The sequence below is a fragment of the Notechis scutatus genome, chromosome 6 (genome assembly GCF_049901735.1).
Source record: "Notechis scutatus isolate UNSWTSFEM ecotype Mainland chromosome 6, rNotScu1.2, whole genome shotgun sequence".
NCBI lineage: Eukaryota > Metazoa > Chordata > Lepidosauria > Squamata > Elapidae > Notechis > Notechis scutatus.
The window spans coordinates 46,334,421-46,354,543 of record NC_142014.1 but is presented as its reverse complement, the minus strand read 5'-3'; the positions used below and the strand labels follow the sequence as shown (position 1 = coordinate 46,354,543).

The following is a 20,123-nucleotide window of genomic DNA, read 5'->3' as shown; positions in this document are numbered from 1 at the left end:
TATGACACAGATTTAATCTTTTAAAAGAAGCCCCAGTGTCTGTACAATCAGTTCAGGTAGTTCTTAGCCTGTGCTTTAACATTTAGGTTATCATAAATTCCAAATGTAAAACCTTTAATTTTTTTTATATGCTTGCCAAGAAAGAGTTTCTTATCCTTTAAGTAATACCATTAGCGACAATAGATATTTTAATCTCAAAGACCTTCTTGGTTTCTCTTGCAAAGAAAAAATATGCCAGGACAGGGGTCTCCAAACTTAGCAACTTTTAAGACTTGTGGATTTCAACTCCTGGGAATCCACAAGTCTTAAAAGTTGCTGGGTTTGGAGACCTGTGCTAGGGTGTGAAGGAAAGGCTCCAGCTTTATTACATAAAAAGTCAAAAATAGCATGCTTATTGTTTATACTTTGTTTTTCAAAAGTCTTAAACATAGTGCTAATTGTTCAGCTGTTTTCAGTTCTATTGTCTTGTCTCCCCTTGTTTTACCTTTTCCCTAGGACCGTGATGGTGAACCTGTGCCACACGTGCCGGAAGTGGCAGGCAGAGCCATCTCTCTTGGGCATGCCAGCAGTCTTCGCGCACGCAGGAGTACCGGAAACTGGAAGAGCAGCTGCCTGGTGCGCATACATGTACCAGCCAGCTGGTCTTTGCACATGCATGCGCATTAGAAACCGGAAGACCAGGTGGCCAGCGGGCATGCGTGCACTGGGAAGCTAAGCTTCCGGTTTCTGGTGCTCCTGCATCTGCACACCGGGGAGCTGCTCTCCTGATTTCTGGGTATGCACGCACGCACTCCTGTTTCAGCACTCGGTGCCAAAAAAGTTCGCCACCACTGCCCTAGGAATTATACTTGATTTCTCATCAGTTCTCTGCAAGGTTTGTGAAACTATTTACACTACTATAAAGCCGTATCCCAGCAGCCTGCAGATTACAACTTGTTTGCAACTTTTTACATGTATATTTTTTTGAACACAAATAATAAGAGCTCAATATTTAAAATATTTTAGTATCTATAAAAACATGGAAAGTTATTAAAACTGAAATATTCCTTCTAGCTTCTTAAGAATCCAGCATTGTGTATTTTTAATTGCAATAGCCAAGATTATAGGTTGGCAAAGCTATAATGTATTTAACAGCTTCAACCTTTCCAAGTTAAATAGTACTGCAAGTAAGAAACCTCTTAGTTTATACAATACCTTAATGAGCTCTACAATTACGACATAGTAGCTCCACCAAAATATTTTAACGATTTTAACCTTTGGATGTTCCATTAATCCTGGTTTGAATAGAACAAAAAGCACTACGGTTCAAACTTTTTGTATGTTAAGAACAGAATGATTCTGTGTGATTTTGATTGGCTTCAACTGTACTGCATAGGAGATGAACTCCTTGTATCAAGCTTTTATAAGTAAAAATTTCTAGTAAGTTAAAAATATAGAAGCTCACACTGTAGTTAATAGAAATAGCCTGTTATAAGACAGGCTTCTATAAACACTAGCTAGTGTTTATCATACAGGAATGGCAGAGAATAAACGTACTAGCCTATTTCAGTAGTAGCCTCCAGAATTCACCAAGTGAGTAGATCCCACACTTGGAATTTGAGAGGGTTGTAACAACACTGTACTTTTTAATAAGCAATACAGTGCCAAAAAAGTAAAATGGCCTTTGAGTTGATTTCACATGACTTCATGGATACACCACTGCAATTTTCTAAAAATACCATAGAAGTATTTACATTGGTTTTTTTTTTAAATTCTAAGTCTACAATACAGCCTTGGGTTTACCATATGTTGCCCCTTCAGTGCTGCTTAATTAATTTTACAACCAGGTCAAGCAGCTTCAAAATTCCCTCAAATTCTATGCCAGCCCATCATGATTCACCATTTACTTCTCTTAAATCCCTTGTAAGGTTAAAAAAATGCAGCATTTCACTGCAAGAAAAATGGCTAGTCCTAGCGCAGTCTATTATAAAGCAGAAAGAAAACCCAGTAATTTGATTCAAAGCAAAATAATGAAGCAAAATAAAAATGTACACAATGCAGCTAAAATTAAAGCATACTTTGTATTTGCTTGCTGTGCTTACACTGGAAACTTTTTCTATCAAAAGGTGGGTTAATGGGAGAGACTTTCCAGTGTGTTACTGCCTTGGATTGTGATACTTCTAAAAACTATTTGAATTTGTGATTTATTTATTTATTTATTTTACAAAATGCATTCCAGGCAGTTTAAAAGGCAACAGCAAAGACAGCTTAGGTGCAGAAATCATTTGTGATCATTCAAAGCATTCAAGTAAGAATATGATAATATATATACCTGAAAAGCATTTTTTCAGAAATATTTCAAACAATATGTATAACTCATTCCAAACTAAAAATAACACTTTGTAGCATATTTCTCACAAAAGAAAAATATAGAAGTAATCTGAAACATTCTAGAAGCCCCAGTAGCTGTTTTTTTTCCTTAGTTACATTAGAGAACTTGCCTTTGATTAAATTCTTTTCTTCTGAACATGGAAAGTTATCACATTGAGTTGACTGTTAAAACAGACTGCAAATTTATTCTGGCATAACATGTTCCAACAGAGTACATAAGTGAGGTAATGGCTTTGAAATTTCAATAGTCATCTCCTCTGCTGACAACTTCTTTGCACATTGGACGCAACAATATGGTGTGCTCAAACTGTGCTGTGTATGAGCCTTTAATATCACATAGGGGAGGATATGGGTCCACTATACCCAAGTCACATAGGTTCTTCAGTGCCATTAGATATTTACTTTCTCCCAGACGATCTAACCATCTACGGCAAAAGGCAAGAGTACCAAAATTTTCATTGATAACATTCAGCAAGTGTTTTGCTCTTGGAAGCCTAAAAGAAAGAGAATAATAAATGTATACATTTAAAGCAGGTATTAATGAAAATTGAAATAATTATACAGAATCATATCAGACATTCAATATTTGATTCCTCATCAGTTACTCTGGGCAGCCTATCAGTATGTGGTTTTCAATAACGGGAGAACAATTTATGAAAAAAAATGAAAGAAATGAGAGCAAAAGTAGAGTGAATGAAAATAATGAAATAAAAAGACACGAAAGATACTTGGAATAATTAAAACAATTGTTTTACAGAATCATATGGAACTACACAAACGGGAAGTATGAACAAGGATGCTTGGGGGAATGATAGTTTGCAGATAAGAAAATTTATATAAGGAGTCCTGCAAAAAAATTAACATGAGAGATTACATAGATGTGGGTTGCTTTTAGAGTGACTGGGCAAATTCTTTGTGTGTGAAAACTTGCTTAACAACTGGAAAGAATGCCAAGACTGTTCACTTATACAAAGGGAAAGGTAGTAAGAGTGAATGCAAAAACTACAGCAAGATTAGCCGGTTAAAACTGCCTGGGAAAGTGTTTTACAGGATTGTGATCAAGGAATATGGTAATGAGCACATTTAGGAAGTGCAGTGCAGCTTTATTTGGTTTATTGGCTTTATTTCCGTGCAGAAAAACAACTATTAATCATGGTGAATTTTCATTCTTTAGTGAGGAGACACATTCCTTAGGATTTGGGATAGAGTCTTCTCAATAACCATCCCATCCTTAATATGCAACTAACTGAAATCCTTATTGCCCACAACATGAATTGTCCTTATTACTTCATATGTGTTAGTACCATTGTTTTATTATTACTGTGATGACATGCCAATATGATTCCTTTATGAGATGAATATTAACTATCCAGAATCTGTCAGGTTAAGCATAATAAAAATGCTAGAAAATAAACAACTGAAGCCATTCATGACATTAAAATAGGCACAAAATTAGGACACTAATTTAATTGGATTGCAGATATTACACTGGTACACCAATTTCTAATTTGTCCAAATCTAATTTTTCCTCCATCAATAGATCCAAGTGCCAAAATGGTAATGTGCCAGATGAACTCACCATTTTCAGAGCAAGGCCCAAACCATGCCAAAGAAGCTAGGTGTAACTTTGAAATATGACCTCCAAATTCATCTTCAAAGATTGCTTATACCATTTTTTTTTGCTTGTTTCATTTGGCAGAGATGTCTGCTTTTAATATGCCAATGCCAGTAAAGCAGTTTTTGGTGATAATTTGCCTACTTTTTATTATTTTATTATTATTGTTATGCTGTTTATTATCTGCTCCCATCTGCTCAGAGAAATAAACACAACTTATATTTTTGGATGTTTCACAAGAGGAACTAAAACTATGTTTCATATAAGCACTATGTTCTTACCACCCTTTTCAAGTTTTGAATCTTTTCCCCCCATAACGTAAGAATACTTAAAATTACATTTTCATATAATGCAGTAAAATCAGCACTAACCTTATAGGCACATGTCCAACATCAAAGTTCTTCATATAATGAGAACATTCCATATCATCATGAACAACCCCCTTTCCTGTGCTACCAAAGGTTTCTATAGCGTATACTTCTCCTTCCTATTAAAAACAAACATATATGAATTTAGTATATGTATATACTATGTCCAAAATTATGAATCTGAACTGGGCTACCCACTCCAAAATAAATCTGGCCATAATGCTGTTTACACATGTTATACGCCAATTTTTTTTATTAAGAAGAAACGTAATCATTTCATTCGTGTCAGGAAGATTGGCTGAATTAACCAGTAAGTCTTTGTTCAGAGTGAAGTTATTTAGTTCCTGCAAATTAGCAGTTCTCAAAGGGAATGTATATTTTTCTTATAACAAAGTTCCTAATGGAGTATCCATTTAGCAGTAAAAGGTCCTTTCTTGTGAAGACCATAAGGCACCTTTTTATTCAATGTTTACATGAAGTTATCAGTGAAGGCTATCCATCTGCAAAATGGCAAGTATCAATGGACTGTACTAAAACTGTATTGTATATTATTAGATTTTTAATCTACCTCACAACATCTTAATTTTGATGAGCAACCACATTTAATCATATGAACAGTTAATTTGGAATTATTTTTAAAGAGCAATTATTGTACAGATAACAAAAGATCAGTGGTACAAGAACATAATTGTTTTGACATCCCACTGACCAGAATTTTTTTTCAACCCAGTCCATCCATATTTGGTTTCCTTAATTTGCCTTTTTACACTATGGGTGTTGTGACTGATTGCACTACTTGGCACCCAGTTTGCATTCCAGTAGCGTTTTGTAATTGCATCCATGACATTTTTACAAAATCCCAAAATGCTCCTGCTGGTCAAAACATTTAGTGGAAGTTAAAAATATTGAAATCAGTGGTACCTCCAAGTAAGCATGAGTATGATCAGACTGTATCTATACTTACTTCCATTCTTGTTGCTTCCCCTCCTTTCACAATGGGAACAGTTTTGCCTGCGTGTATCCTATATGGCCCAATAGAGTGTCCATTCAAATTCCGAATAGGTTTCACTACATAAAATGAAAAATATTAAGATAAATAGATGCATGTAAGTAAGAGGGCAGTGTAAAACATCACAGGAAATGTGAGATTTAATGGACTTTGTGCATTTTCATAAGATTTCATAAGATTTGAGTTTTACAAATGCAACTTGAATCTTAAGTTAGTTTTAGCTGATTTGCATATATTTGACCGTCATTTGCCGCGTATAAGACGACTTTTTGCCCTAAAAACATGCCTCCAAGTGGGGGGTCGTCTTATATACGCCGGTCATCGTGTCACTTGGTGCAAGAGCGACGAGGCGGGCTCCGCAGCCTGCGAAGCCCCTTCAAGCCCAGCCGGAGTCTCTCTTCCTCCTCCTCCCACCCACCCTCCGCCCGGCTCGGGCGCTTGCGGAGGCCAATCTGGAGGTGGGGTGGGGTGGAGCGGGAGGGTCTCTGGCGGGGCCGCGGCCAGCCAGCCCCGAGCCGCGTAATGGCCCGGGAGTGGGGGGAGAAGGTGGTGGGGGTGGACTGTGGCGCCTCCTTTCTGGGCAGCTGGGCGGGGGCGGCAATTTGCTCCTCCCGCTTCTCCCTCCCTCTTTGAAAGACTGGGAGGGCTGTGCTTGGGGCGGGGGGTGTCCTCAGGAAGTTCCTGATGGGACCCGCTGGGCAGGGCCACCCGGCTCCCGAGCTGCTTTCCCTTGGGAAGAAAAGGGTCCCCTGTCCCGTCCCATCCCTCCTCTTGTCCCCTCCTCCCCTCCCCGCTTAAGAGAGAAAGATCTGCCTCCCTGCACCGAGCTTCCACCCGGCGCCGCGTCTCCCGGCCAGCGTGCGCTGCGACTTGGGAACCGGCCAAGCGACTTTAAAACCGAGCGGAGGCCAGAGATAGCCGGAATTACCCTCCACACCACACACACACACACACACACACACAGAGAGAGAGAGAGAGAGAGAGAGAGTTGGCAGCTGTCCATCCCCCACCCTTGGAGTCCCGATGGCACGCACGCGGGGCTGTCACAAAGAAAGGGAGAGGAATTGAGTGCCAGCCTGAGAAAGGCGAAGCTGCCTCTCTAAAGCATTTTGGTGGCTTTGTAAGTTTGGGGGAAAGGGGTTGGGGGTGTCAATCAAGAATTATATCCAGAATACCCCAAGTGTTACAACTTACCGTATTTGCCGGGCGTATGAGACGACTTTTTGCCTTGAAAAGCATGCCTCCAAGTGGGGGTCGTCTTATACGGCAAGTATATAACAAAAACTATATTTTGAGTGGAAATGTTAGGGGCTCGTCTTATACGCCCAGTCGTCTTATACGCCGGCAAATACGGTAATAACTAGAAAAATTATATATTCTGAAATAAGCAATTTTAAAAACTCAATATTCAGAGTTTAGAAAAATATATTGATGTTTTAAAAATCAGCTTCAAAATATTTTATTGTAGATATTATATAAGCAAACTCTTCAGTTTTTATCAGGATAACCATACATATTAGTTGGAACATAAATCACCTTGATAGGTTTTACCATCAATTTCAACTTCATAAGATTCCATGACTTCCTGGATAGCTTCACCAACATCACAGAGGCGAACATCTATTCCAGCACACTATTTATATACAAGAGAAAATGAAAATTATTTTTATCTTCACTTTTACAGTATAGATAAGGACAGAATTGTACTATTTCAGAGTATACCTTTATTCCAGTATTAGTTGCATCTTTTACAGCTTGTAAGAGCCTGTCATATTTTGGATTGAATGTGACAGTAAAAGCACAGTCAATGATACGACCTGAAATTAGATACAAAGGAGATAAAATAACTTGCTTCCAACTAAATTATATGATTATGTTTTAAGAAAGAGGAACTCACCATTAATATGTGTTCCAAAATCTATCTTGCAGATATCATCATACTGCAAAACAGTTGGATCTCCAGCATTGGGGGTATAGTGGGCTGCACAATTATTCAGAGAACACCCTGTGGGAAATGCAAGCCCAGCATTTAAGCCATTTTCTCGTATCAACTTCCGTGAACAATCTTCTAGTTTTTCACTAGAAAAAGTAAACAAAAAGGTTTGTTTCCATAGGTTTACTTAGCTGTATAGAAGCCATGTTTCAGCTGTTTCTAGTTATCCATTATATCCAGGCATACCATTAACATTACATAGTACTGCATAAGACTAACATTTTGTTTCAGAAGTATAAATTCTATGGAAATTTTGATTCGGTATGCAAACCTAGAGATATTTCGCAGTATTTTAAACAGTTTTGCATAATACTAGGAGTCTACTGATAACCTTATATATCCATATTTAATTATTCAAAACAAATGAAGAACAATTTTTATTGCTTTATAGAATTGTTATGCTAAGCTTCCACATTCATCAAGGCTTGTACAGTGAAAATAATTAAAAGTTAAACCTACAAAAATGTGATCTACTATGCTATCTTTTTTTAAGTTAAAATGTTAGACTTTCATTATTTTTTTTTTAAAGTTACTATATTTTATTATTACCAAATTTCGATCATGGTCATTCCAGGCTTGATCCAGCTCATAACGTATTTCCTCACTTGTCTATGTGCTTCAGCAGCCTCTCTGAAATCATTCCAGATCTCTTCACTTGCTTGATCTAGTGCTCTCTTTTCATCACTTGTAGTCCTCCAAGCAGCCGTTCTCCTTTAATATTGAAAAGAAAAGTCAAATATTTGTCATCATAATGTGAAATCCAAACCAAGTATTAGATGAATTTCAATTTGGGGGTGGGAGAGTGCAGAGGGTGGTAGTGGAGTCCACTAAAAAAAATGTTAACTTTTCAAAATATTAATTTTCATCTAACTCCAAGTTGACATTGATATTTTTTGCCATATGATTCTACAAAAATGCCAAATAATTCTTTAAACTGTCAATTACAGTTATCTCTTTAAACATCAAAATATTGCATTCACATTATGACTGAGTTCACAGAACAAGCAGAATCATGGTTTCTTGACATCACAACTAGCCTACCTTTACATAGCCCAAGCCATTTGTCTATAGTTCTTGGATCTTGGACAAGCTATCTAGAATTGAACAAACTATGATTTGCATAGTATGTGAACCCTGTTTATTTATACAAGAAAAAATATTGGAATAAAATCTTGGAAGTTTTACTTATATAAATGAAGAATTTGAAGAATTCTACGAAGAATACATAATCTTCCAATTCTTGACTTTGAAAATGTAATAATCAGCTACATAGATCTGCCAAATTATATGCTGAGATTTAAAAAATGGGATTTGGGTACCAGTATACGTTATCCATAATTATCAGCCTTACTCTGCAATGGTTATATTCCATTTTCTCAGGATGTTCATGACACTATTAAAGATCTGGCTATTTCCCCAATCTTTGGGGTAGTGCAAAACCTAAGGCCCTATGGATGGGTTTTCTTTGGTTATACACTGTTTCTGAGGCCAATTGTGATACATAAATACATGCATACACATACATACATACCTACTGCTGCCATTATTAGAAACTTGCTGATATACTATAAATCACACAAATGCCAAACCTATTTCTTGCCCAGATATATTATAAAATGCAAAATAAAATATTTGAAGTGTAGATGAGTCTTCAAAAGTAATATCCTATCAATTAAATTATCAGTGTCTTGAACCCTAAATTGAAAAAGACATATCAAGACACATACCCATCTTGCGTTGCTGGATACTCGCATTCCTCGCCTTTTGGAAATATCCCACTGGGAAACAAGTCACATATTGGAATAGATGGTGGGTCTGTCTGCAGCTTTGCTGTTAGAGAAAGAGACTTTGTCTTAGAATAAAAAAATCATTGTCAACAGATATTTCTTTTTAAAATAATCCTTACTTATTGTCCGAGTTTTAGTCAAAAACCGAGTACATATTAAATGAACAATTCTCAGAATGCTCAAAATTCTCCCCAAAGTTTTTCTTGCCAGATAAATTGCTTGTCTTATGGATACCATGTGAATTTCTTTAAAACAATATTAACATAAATATTCACATGACTTTCACATGACTCTAGGGTAGAATCTACACCACTCATAAAGCATTAAGGCTATATTTTGTTAAAAATAAAATAGTTGTGTATTATCTGTGTATTTATGTATGCACACAGACACTACAGTTCCTTAGCTTTTAAAAGTCCCTTTAGTCTTACATTTGTATTTCATTGAGAAAAAATGGCTTATCTTTGTAAGGATCATTGTTGGAGAACTCTCCTTCACATAATACCTGCATGCTGCACGCTATATAGGTAGAATTCACTTAATAGTAATTTGGAGCAGTAACTCCATCACTTAAGTGAATGTCTACAGAGGTTTCAGTCATCCAGGTCATGGTTGTCCCAAAGGTTTTCAAAATGCAACTATTTTGCTTGAAGACATTTTGCTTCTCCAGTTCTAACTGAATGGTGGAGAATGGAAAGATTTCTACTAGGAATATAAATCCTTCCATTCTCCGCCATTCAGTCAAAACTGGAGGAATTTCTTGGATGAGAAGCAAAATGTCTTCAAGCAAAACAAAGAAAGTCCAGTTGCCTTTTGAAAAAGCACCTTTGGGACATCACTAAGTGAAGTCAAAAAGCATGACATCATATGACCAAACTGACTTATGACGGTAGTTGCTGCAGTTCTAGTTGCAGCTTTTAGGCGAATCCCACAAAGCTGAAGCACTCAATGGTCACATGATCAGCATTTGTAACTTCCTGCTGGCTTCCTATTGACTTGCTTGCCAGAGTGAAGGTTACAAATGTGACCTGCAACCATTAATTGTGAACTGGTGGCCAAGACCCCGAGTTGTAATCAAGTGTCCACAGGATGCTGCAACAGCTACAACTATGAGAAACAATTATAAATCCTCTTTCAGTACCCTCGTAACTTTAAAGTCACTGAATGAGGATTACCTGTAGTCATTTTCTGTCTGTACATATATTAATTTTTTATAAACATTTTAAAGCATTGATTAAATCCTTTGTCTCACAGATACCGATAGTATTTTACTGCGACTGGGGGGGAAAAAAACCAATTAAGTACCTGATAGTATGTTTAATCTCAGAATCCAAATGTGTGCAAGCATCCATAGAAGACCAAATCAAGATACTGTGTTGATATTACATTTTAATCAGAATGGAAGATCTGCGTTCTTTCACTGATCAACAAGGGCAAATCCAATACTTAAGAATGTTGCTCAAGAGTGTGCCAATGCTATATGGCAGCCAACTAGGCAATGAAACATTGCCTTTATTCAGAATAAAGTAGTATTTCACAAACATTTCATGTTTAACCAACACCTACGTCCTTTCTTTTTCTTCTTTTTCTTCTTTTTCTTTCCTGCTGCACTGTCACCGTCTCCTTCACCATCTACACAAATCAGATAAAATATTAAATACTGAAAATGTCCTAAAAGAATAACATTTAGACATCCAGTTTTCTTCCAGAACATTAATTTGATGATAAAGTCATAGCAATGTTTTATCGCAAATACTGCTGATATTGTGCACTAGATCACATACAATCATAGTTTATTTATACCCCAGCTTTTTTTGAACAAACTGGAAAAAAGACACAATGAGCTCCCACTTCCCATTTTTCCCCACCAAAAAAATGATCTGTAAACTATGATTAATTTTGTTCATCTCTTTGTTGCCTTCCTAGATTTTTTAAAAACATCTCTTTGAAAGGTGTGTAAATATGGTTTATCCTCATGTGTTTACCCATGGCCGATTTGGCTAAATGCCAAGCTTCCAGAAATTCCCTAGCATTTTTAGATTTGGCTTAGTCTAAGATTAGACAGAGAACATATCGTCGTCTCCAGCAGCCAACACTGCAATAAGCAGAGATCAACACCAGAAAAACAATCAAGCAGAAAACAATGTTCTAATCAAGGAACTACACAGGAGGAAACCACATTCCGAACAAAATTGAGGGCAAGATATTGCATATATAAACAGGCAGCAAATCCCAGTCAGTCGCATTGATTATGTTATCTAGTTTACTTATTCATTACATTTCTATACTATCGATCTCTCCTAAATGACTCTGGGCAACTAGTTGAATAATGAAACGTATGCAAACAACCAAGTTCAGGCAGCACAAAGAACTCTACAAAATAACATTAACTATGCGTATGCAACTTTACTGTGGATAGCACTGTATTTGAATTGATGAAACTGTTTAAACTTACATGTCATCCACCCTTTCAGGTAGCGTTTACATTATATCTTTAAACTAGTATACTGTTTAATTGTGCGTGATCAAAGTAACTGGTAGACTTATGGTCAAATAATATCTTTTAACTCTGGTGAACCTATCCTTAAGGAGGAATTAGAATCAGGATATGTCTGCCATTGGTTTACATATTTACAATTGAAAGATTTAAAGCAGATAAAAAGAGTTATGGCTTTGATTTTGTGAAAAATGACTTAGAGATCCTACTGTGTGGTAGTCATGAACATATTGCTAAAGTTTATAAACTGTTATTGACTTTGAATTTGAAGAATGAATATATAATGCACTGCATGATTCAGTGGACAAGGAATTTTGGATATAATGTCATGCTTGAACAATGGGACAATATGTGGATGAAAGGATTAAAATTTACATTAAATTATAACTTAAAAGAAAATTTTTATAAAATGATGTTTCAGTGGTATTTAACACCAGGTAAGTTTTCAAGAATGCATAAATGTATTTCAAAAGAATGTTGGAAATGTAAAAGTAAAGAAGGGACACGTGGTAGACACGTGACAAAGCAAAGAAATATTGGAGGAGTTATATCTTAATACAGAAGATTCTCAAAGTAAATATAAAGATAAAACCAGAAACTTTTCTTTTGCATTTAATGGAAGAAGACTTGGGGAAAAAATCTGGAACTTTGATGCTATATATGTTGATGGCAGCAAGATTATTTTATGCACAAAAATGGAAGGACACTTTGATTCCCACAATGGATGAATAGCTGCAGAAGTTGATGGAGTTAGCAGAGATGGCAACACTGACTGCTTTGATTAAAGACAAAAATACAACTACTTTTGTTTCTACTTGGAAGCCGGTTCTGGACTTTGTGGTTGAGGTGGAAAAAAACAAAACTTTGATTTTGCATTTTAACAATTACATAGCTTTATACTGTACTATATTTATAGCTTATACTGTTATGTAAAAGTAAGTTTTGATGTTACTTTTTTATTCTACTGCACCAAAGGAAATTGAAAGTTGCCTTTTTTTTCTTTTTTTCCCCTTTTCCCCACACTTTTCCCTACCCTAACTTCCCTACTATTTTCTTTTGTATTGATGTATCTTATAGTATTAACACATAAAGAAATAAAATTTTGGTTAAAAAAAATGTTGTGCACCATCCAGACACATTGGTAGCATACAAGTTTAATATATTATTATTATGCTCCATGTAACAGGCTGAAAACAAATGTGATATGTGTATTCATCTGTTTCTTCCAATCACCCAGAATTTTATATATATTTCATAACCTTTTAATCAAAGAGATATCAGTGTCATATGCATGCAGCATGGCTTGTTTGCGTTTGACAATCTATCAATCTACAAGATTTGTAAATCAGAGTTAGGTGACACTTCAACCTATTTATTTTTGGCATTTCTAACCTACTGCAATCCAATGACCTTTGGCAACATTATTTATTCAATAAACATAATTAAATATCCACTGCTAAAGACTATGTGAACCAAACCATATTTACTATAATCTATATAAGACTGTTTCAACATGAATTTCAGTTCTCCATTCTAGTAAACTCTTATTCTACAAATACTTCTAGCACAAAGTCACATGAATATTTTACCTTCATCGTCATCATCTTTTTCCTTTTCTTCCAGTGTTTGTTTATCTAGTTGGTTTGCTACCTCATCTAGTGTTGTCTCTAACTCTTTTTCAGCCTCTTGTTGTCCTATTTGTAAAATAAACAACAGAATGTCAAACTTCCAGATATCAGTGATCTTATGTAATTCTTCACAATAAATAAAAAACTATACATTTTAGAAAGCATAGCTATACATTCTAATCTATTGTTCACTTAGGCTAAACTCTTCTACTGAAAGAGTTTAAACCCATTTACACTTTCTATCTCCACAATCAGGTTATATTCTTATATCTTATTTTTCTAAACTATGACAATCACAGTTTAGTGCCATTTTGCAATAATTTATTTTATCCCTACTGCTCAACCTATTTAGACATTCATCTAAAAGATCAGTCACCTCTTGAAAATATCGTATTAAATAATGCATTAATTGTGAATTCTGTTAAATACAATTTCTCCTCATCTATGTAAATACTGTGCTTAAATTTTTAATAAAATCTCTCCCTCAATCCAGTTCACAAGCCCTGTTTCTTTACAGAACAGTGGAAATATGCCCTTGTTAAGACAAGATTTCTTATGCAAGAAATCCTCCTGAACACAGCGCACTAGATGTAACTTTCATATATCACAGTATTCCCACCATTAATACCAAAATGACTTATGTTCCCCGCCACCACTTCCCGAAAACATTTTTTAAATTCTCCAGCAGCAGCGGTAGGGCACCAGGGAACAAGGAGATCGTCCGGTATCATTCAAACGCCTTTCCACGGGAACCAAAGGGTTGGTCCACTGTTGTTCCACTCGAACTTAAATATGGCCAACACCTTCGTTTCCCTTTCACGCTTCCCCATATTCAGGCAACTATTCCGCCCTGCTTTCGGAAAAGTTGCTTCCTCGGCCACCCCAACCTTTCCTTTCCCTGTGGCGGCCGGGCCTCTCCACCCTAGCTTGCCTTGCCCGGCCCAGGTCCCTTCGTACCGACAGCGCCTCCTTTGCTTTTCTTTTTCTTCTTGCGTTTTTTCTTGGCGTTTTCATCGGCGGCAACCCCACCGGTGCTTTCTCTTTCCTCGGGCTCCAAAAGCAGCTCTCCGTTCAGGTGTTTTTCCTCCACGGGGATGGCTTCTTGCTCCACGCCCGCCATGTTGAGCGCTCGCCGACGTTCCCAAGACTGCCACTAACAGAAGGCACAGAAGGGGCAAGATATCGGAAAGGGCTGCCGCTCGTGCTCCGGCTACTCTATGGTGCAGGAGTGAGGCACGCCGGGAAAGTGGAGAGCTCGGCAAGGAGGCGGTTGTCGGCACGTGCGCCTGGAAGCTTCCGCGAGGTTTGAGTTGCGAACCGCTCTGTGGCTCTTCGTGGGACTTTAATTGTTGTTTATATGGAGTTAGTAGGTCTCCGTCTTTCCCACCAAACTATAATATGGTTCTGAGTTTTACAGATTTATCTTGCAGGAAAGAACACGACGAGTGATTAAAGCCGGATTCAGTTGGAAATGAGCCCCGCTGAACTGAATGAAACTAGTTTCCAGCTAAGCACCAACGGAATCACAGTTACTGCAGCAAAAGTTTTTATGCTGAAGTCTGCTTCAGATGAAAACTTTCATGAAAACTGTGGCCACTTTGTGTGTTTTAAAAGTTTACGATGACAACCCTAGGAAAAAAAGATTTGGACAGTTTTCAATCTGAAAATAACATTTAATACAGCACAGTACTTAAGCAAAATGGTTCAGCTGAGATCTGCATATGTGGGACTGATTGGGGTAGATTGCAGGGGTGACACCGAAATATTTTATCATATTTTATATGTTAAATTATTGTATTATTCCAATTTCATTTTAGACTATATTTTAGTCCAATTTCATTTTAAATCGTATTTTATTCCAATTTCATTTTAAATTGTATTTTATCCAATTCCATTTTAAATTGCTTTTATTAAATTTTAGTAATAATTTGTTTCTGGAACTTTGCACTTTGATATGGCCCAAGGGCTAATAAATAATTGAATACTGCACTATAAGGTGGTACAGAATTCTGTGACTTAGTTTAAAGCTTTTAAAAGAAACATGAAATTGGGAAATTGGATCTCATGCCTCTAAATAGCCTGTTACAATTCAACATATTCCTGATATACAATTTACAATACCTTGAAAAACAGCCTTGATTTTTTACTACCTAAGTATATCGAAAGAAGAAATGTAGACAAGTGTCTAAGCTGGATCCTCATTGTTCTGAGGCTAACCTACATTCTGTTTTGACCATAGTCTGTTGAATAAATTATAAAGCATAAGTTAGCACATGTAAAATTATAATCTATTGTTGTGTAAATTAAAACCAATTGGGTTTGCACCCAATTTGTGTGTGTGTGTATATGCAGATCTTGGCGTGTTCGGGTCTTTTCCCGTGTAAGATTGAGAGTATCTTGGCGACGTTTCGACAAGGTCCCACTCGCCATCTTCAGGCTAGTGCTTTCGATGGTGAAGACGGTGAGTGGGACCTTGTCGAAACGCCGCCAAGATACTCTCAATCTTACACGGGAAAAGACCCAAACACACCAAGACCTGCATACCTGTACCCATGAAAATCTATGAACATATATATATGTGTGTGTATGTATATGTAAATGTATATATATATACATATATATGTTTTTGTAGATTTTCACATGTTTATAGAGAGACGGCACCTCCGATCACACACTGCTTGCACTGGCATGAAGCCAAAAGCACCAGCCTGAGGATGGCGAGTGGGACCTCGCCGAAACGTCGCCAAGATACTCTTAATCTTACACGGGAAAAGACCCGAACACACCTAGACCTACATATATACATATACATATACATGCACATACATACATACATACATACATACATACATACATACATACATATATAATATTTTCCTATCCACTAAGAGATAGCTATAGATTCAATTTAATATGCAGTTAATTGATGTTTACAGCTTTTTCTATGAAAGGAGATGTGACTAGTTAGACGTAGGATGCATGAGACGACTTATTTAAGTTACAAAATGATTTTAATGTAATTTAATTTGATAAAAGTAAAATATATGTGCCAAGTACCTACAAAGCTTTTCCCAATCCAAGAAAGTCATGTGCCAAGGTAATTAGTGCCTTTGCTAGCGAACAAATATAGGAGAGAGGGAGGGACTTGTGACCATAGCCAGAACAATCAGTGGAACAACTTGCCTCCAGAAGTTGTGAATGCTCCAACACTGGAAATTTTAAAGAAGAGATTGGATAATCATTTGTCTGAAATGTTATAGAGCTTCCTGCCTGAGCAGGAAGATCTCCAAGGTCCCTTCCAACTCTGTTAACTTTCTAGTATATTTGGAGGTGAATGTGTGTATTTGCCCCACATGTCATATACAAAAGGCACATCTGTTATATTTGTGTCAAATTATCTGAATTTGATTATCAACTATTTGAATAGTCAACCATTAAGCACTTTTTATTTGCTATTATTTATAGTAGGTGTGTGCATTCTGTACATCATGTTCCCAAACTAGCTGTAATTGCACAAGATAGGCTGCATCCAAGGAAATGACTGAAAGAGTTGCCTTTTTATTCCACATCACAATGTAAACAGGGCTTTTGTTTCCCAGTTGTTAGAGCTGGGAAACTCTTAAAATGATACTTCTTTACACCCAGTGCCTCAGTCTGTTATCCTGGAAGGTAAAGAACCAAGACTGAGAAAGAAAATACTTGATTGAGGATTTCCAAGGGCAAATTTTACTTCAACCACAACTATGCCAATTTTGATGTTCTTGACTGTTATTAAGTCATATAATAAGAGGGTAAAGTACTTCGGGTTTGAATGGAAAAAGGAATTCTTTTAGAACTTATCACCTCAGTTGGCACATATACCTAGCGCTAAAATCTTGGTCTTCATTTTGTAATGTATTTGACTGATTATTGCCAAGTTTCTTTGCCAACACTATTGAGCTTGAGTCAGTATTATTAAGTGCCTGTTTTCATTTGGTCGGCAAAAAGGTGTCCTATGCCCTTCAGTCATAATGGCTTGATATTGGCTTGATAATATCAGAGCAAATTTTCATAACTCCTTAACTTTCTTTCACTTAAATACTATAGGCATCTATAATGATTTGTTACGTTGTGATGTATAATTAATAGCCTGCATGTTTTACTTTGATTAACTTTATTGATGTCTAACAGCTGCCCTGAGTTATGATTTAAGGTGACCAGCACCCATTTTAGTCTTTTAAATAAATATAGACTAAAATAAATTATGGGGAAACTGAAATAAAACTGCTATATGCCATATTTTTCCACTAAATATGATGAATTACAAGGTATAATAAACCATGCCTTTATATCTCTCCTAACTGAAATGGCGCAAGTAGTGGCTTGTATAGATACTAGTCAAAAGTTGTGACCTTGAAGGAAATTCCATTGCTGTACTCCCTTCCCCCTTTATCCTTTCAATTGTCTGTTAGGAAGCTCTTTGTACAGCTGTTACAGTATTCTTAAGGACTTTGCCATTGACAATGATAGGTGGATTCTTTTAGGAAGGAGAAAGCAATTGTTGACTTAGTATTTATTTATTTAAATGTATTGGGTGTCCAAAAGTATTAATAGAAGACTTCTATTTATAAGAATTTGTTGCAGAAAATCCATAGTATTATATAACTTGATGCCTTTCAAATGTGCTGGGGCTAAAACTTTCAGAATATTCAGCTAATGTAGTTACTGAGAGGTGAAATTACATATAACAAAAAGGCACTAGGTTGAGGAAAACATTTACAGAAAAAAGAAATAGTTATTAAAGTTACCAGGGTTATTTGTTTGCAAAAAGCTTGTTTTTATCATTCATACAGACTGCTAATTTGACAAAAATACATAACCACTTAAAATAAAATTGAGAAACTAGGCAAAATTAGGTATGTTGGATATGCTGCCTTACATTATTTGTAAGCATAATAAAGTTTTGAATACAAATAAATAAAAATTTCAAACTATTCATTAAAGAACACTCACTTGTCAGGGGTGAGAGAAAAAAAAGTATGTCTATATTTCAAAAAGGGAACAAAAGCGAATGCCCTGAGTATTTGTTATCCTTGGATATTAGCCATTGAAATTATTGTTTAAATGATTAAATGTATTGCTGTACAGTATTGCAGAGGAGCAGAGCTGTCATGGCTGTATGTTTTCATTTCTTTTTTTTTTCATCTCCAAAATCAACAATATGGAAATGAGCCATTTTTTTCAACTGGTTTCTCAAAGCCATCAAAACAGAGATAATATATGTTTGAATTTTGACAAACCTGTTATTCTCTCCCATTAAAGCAACATTACAAAGTAAATTTTTGCAATAAGTAGACTAGTCTGTCATCTCCATGGGCCTTATTTACTAAAGAACAAGCAGACTCAGCCAGCCTTTTAAGAACTGCACTATGGATTGATTGATTGATTGATTGATAGTTTAATTTAATATCATTTGATCTCATCAAATAAAAGGGAGTCTGATCATGTGATAATAGGAGGAAATGCTTTTAACATAAGTAAAATTATAAATCTTAAATACACTTATCAGGAAGTAAGCCTACTTGCACTGGCTTTGCTTTTGAATAAACATAGTTAAATTTCAGATCACTTCAAAAAAAGCTTACAAAGAGAATGCATAACCTTTTTAAGCAGTTTCTAAGTAGCTTACAATTACAAACTTTTATCTGAGGCTGTTTGGAAAAACAAGTACAGATTTGCTTTGTCTTGAATTTAAAAACTGTTACATTCTTATATGATCTATGAATATGGGTAAAGGAAAAAATTGCTAAAAGCATTCAAACAGGAAAAATAATTATCTGAACAAAGCAATTTTGGTAGATCATACCATCATTGGATAAGCCACTGATAATATAACCCAAATTTTTAAATCAGTTCTATATATATTAGTGTGAGCTTTTGTAGACTATGCTCCTTTTTTATCAGATGCAGGAAGCATTATAGCGAGATAAGAGTTTATATGAATGATAATGGAGTGATTAGGCAAGAAAAAAATATTATGAAATGGGTAGCAGCTCTTCATCCAATAGCAAATGACAAAGTCTTTGATGAATTGAACTAATCAAAGCTTGATATAAAAACATATCTCTGTGGGGGATGAGTCTGCCTACCGAGATGAGGTGGACCAGTTGCTTTCGTGGTGTGGAGACAATAACTTGGTCCTGAACACCAATAACACCAAGGAGCTTATAATTGACTATAGAAGGAACAGATCAGACATCCAGGCTGTCAGGTTTCCAAGAGATGAAATCCATTTAAAAAGAAAAGAACAAAGTCCATCTTCCAAAACAGTTCCTTTTATTTAGGAAAGCCCTTGCTTATCAATGGAGACCGAGTGGAGCAAGTGGCCAGTTTTAAGTTTCTGGGTGTTACCATAAAAGAGGACCTGGACCTGGGGTGCTCACATTGCAGCACGAGTCAAAAGGTCCCAATAGAGATTATATTATCTGAGACTTCTCAGAAAACAACTGAATGAAAAACTGCTGGTAACCTTCTACTGCTGCACCATAGAGAGTATATTAACTTACTGCACCTGTATGGTTTGCCAATTGCACAGTGGCAGATAGGAAAGCACTCCAGGGGGTTAATGTCATTGCCCAGAAGATCATTGGCTGCCCTCTTCCCCTTTTGGAATAGCTTTATAGCTCCCACTGCCTTAAGAAGGTTCAAAACATTCTCAAAGATCCATCTCATCCTGGCAACCCTTTCTTTGAACTATTACCATATGGCAGACGGTACAAAATAAAAAAACAAGGACAAATAGGCTGAAAAACAGCTTCTATCCCAGGGCAGTAGCTCTTTTGAATTCTACTGTATAGTGCAGTGTTGGTGCAGTGTC

The 20,123-nt window shown here is 36.3% G+C and overlaps 1 protein-coding gene across 1 annotated transcript; it reads right to left on the bottom strand.

The window, feature by feature from the left end:
- Positions 1–468: 468 nt before the first annotated feature.
- Positions 469–14,422, bottom strand: METAP2 (methionyl aminopeptidase 2). Its single transcript, XM_026693960.2, has 11 exons — positions 14,225–14,422; positions 13,229–13,333; positions 10,709–10,774; positions 9,083–9,185; positions 7,905–8,066; positions 7,260–7,441; positions 7,085–7,179; positions 6,899–6,995; positions 5,318–5,421; positions 4,357–4,472; positions 469–2,864 (listed from the first exon to the last, which is right to left on the bottom strand). The coding sequence occupies exons 1-11, from the start codon at positions 14,385–14,387 to the stop codon at positions 2,612–2,614; spliced, it is 1,446 nt and encodes a 481-aa protein (XP_026549745.1). The 5' UTR covers positions 14,388–14,422; the 3' UTR covers positions 469–2,611.
- Positions 14,423–20,123: the final 5,701 nt, after the last annotated feature.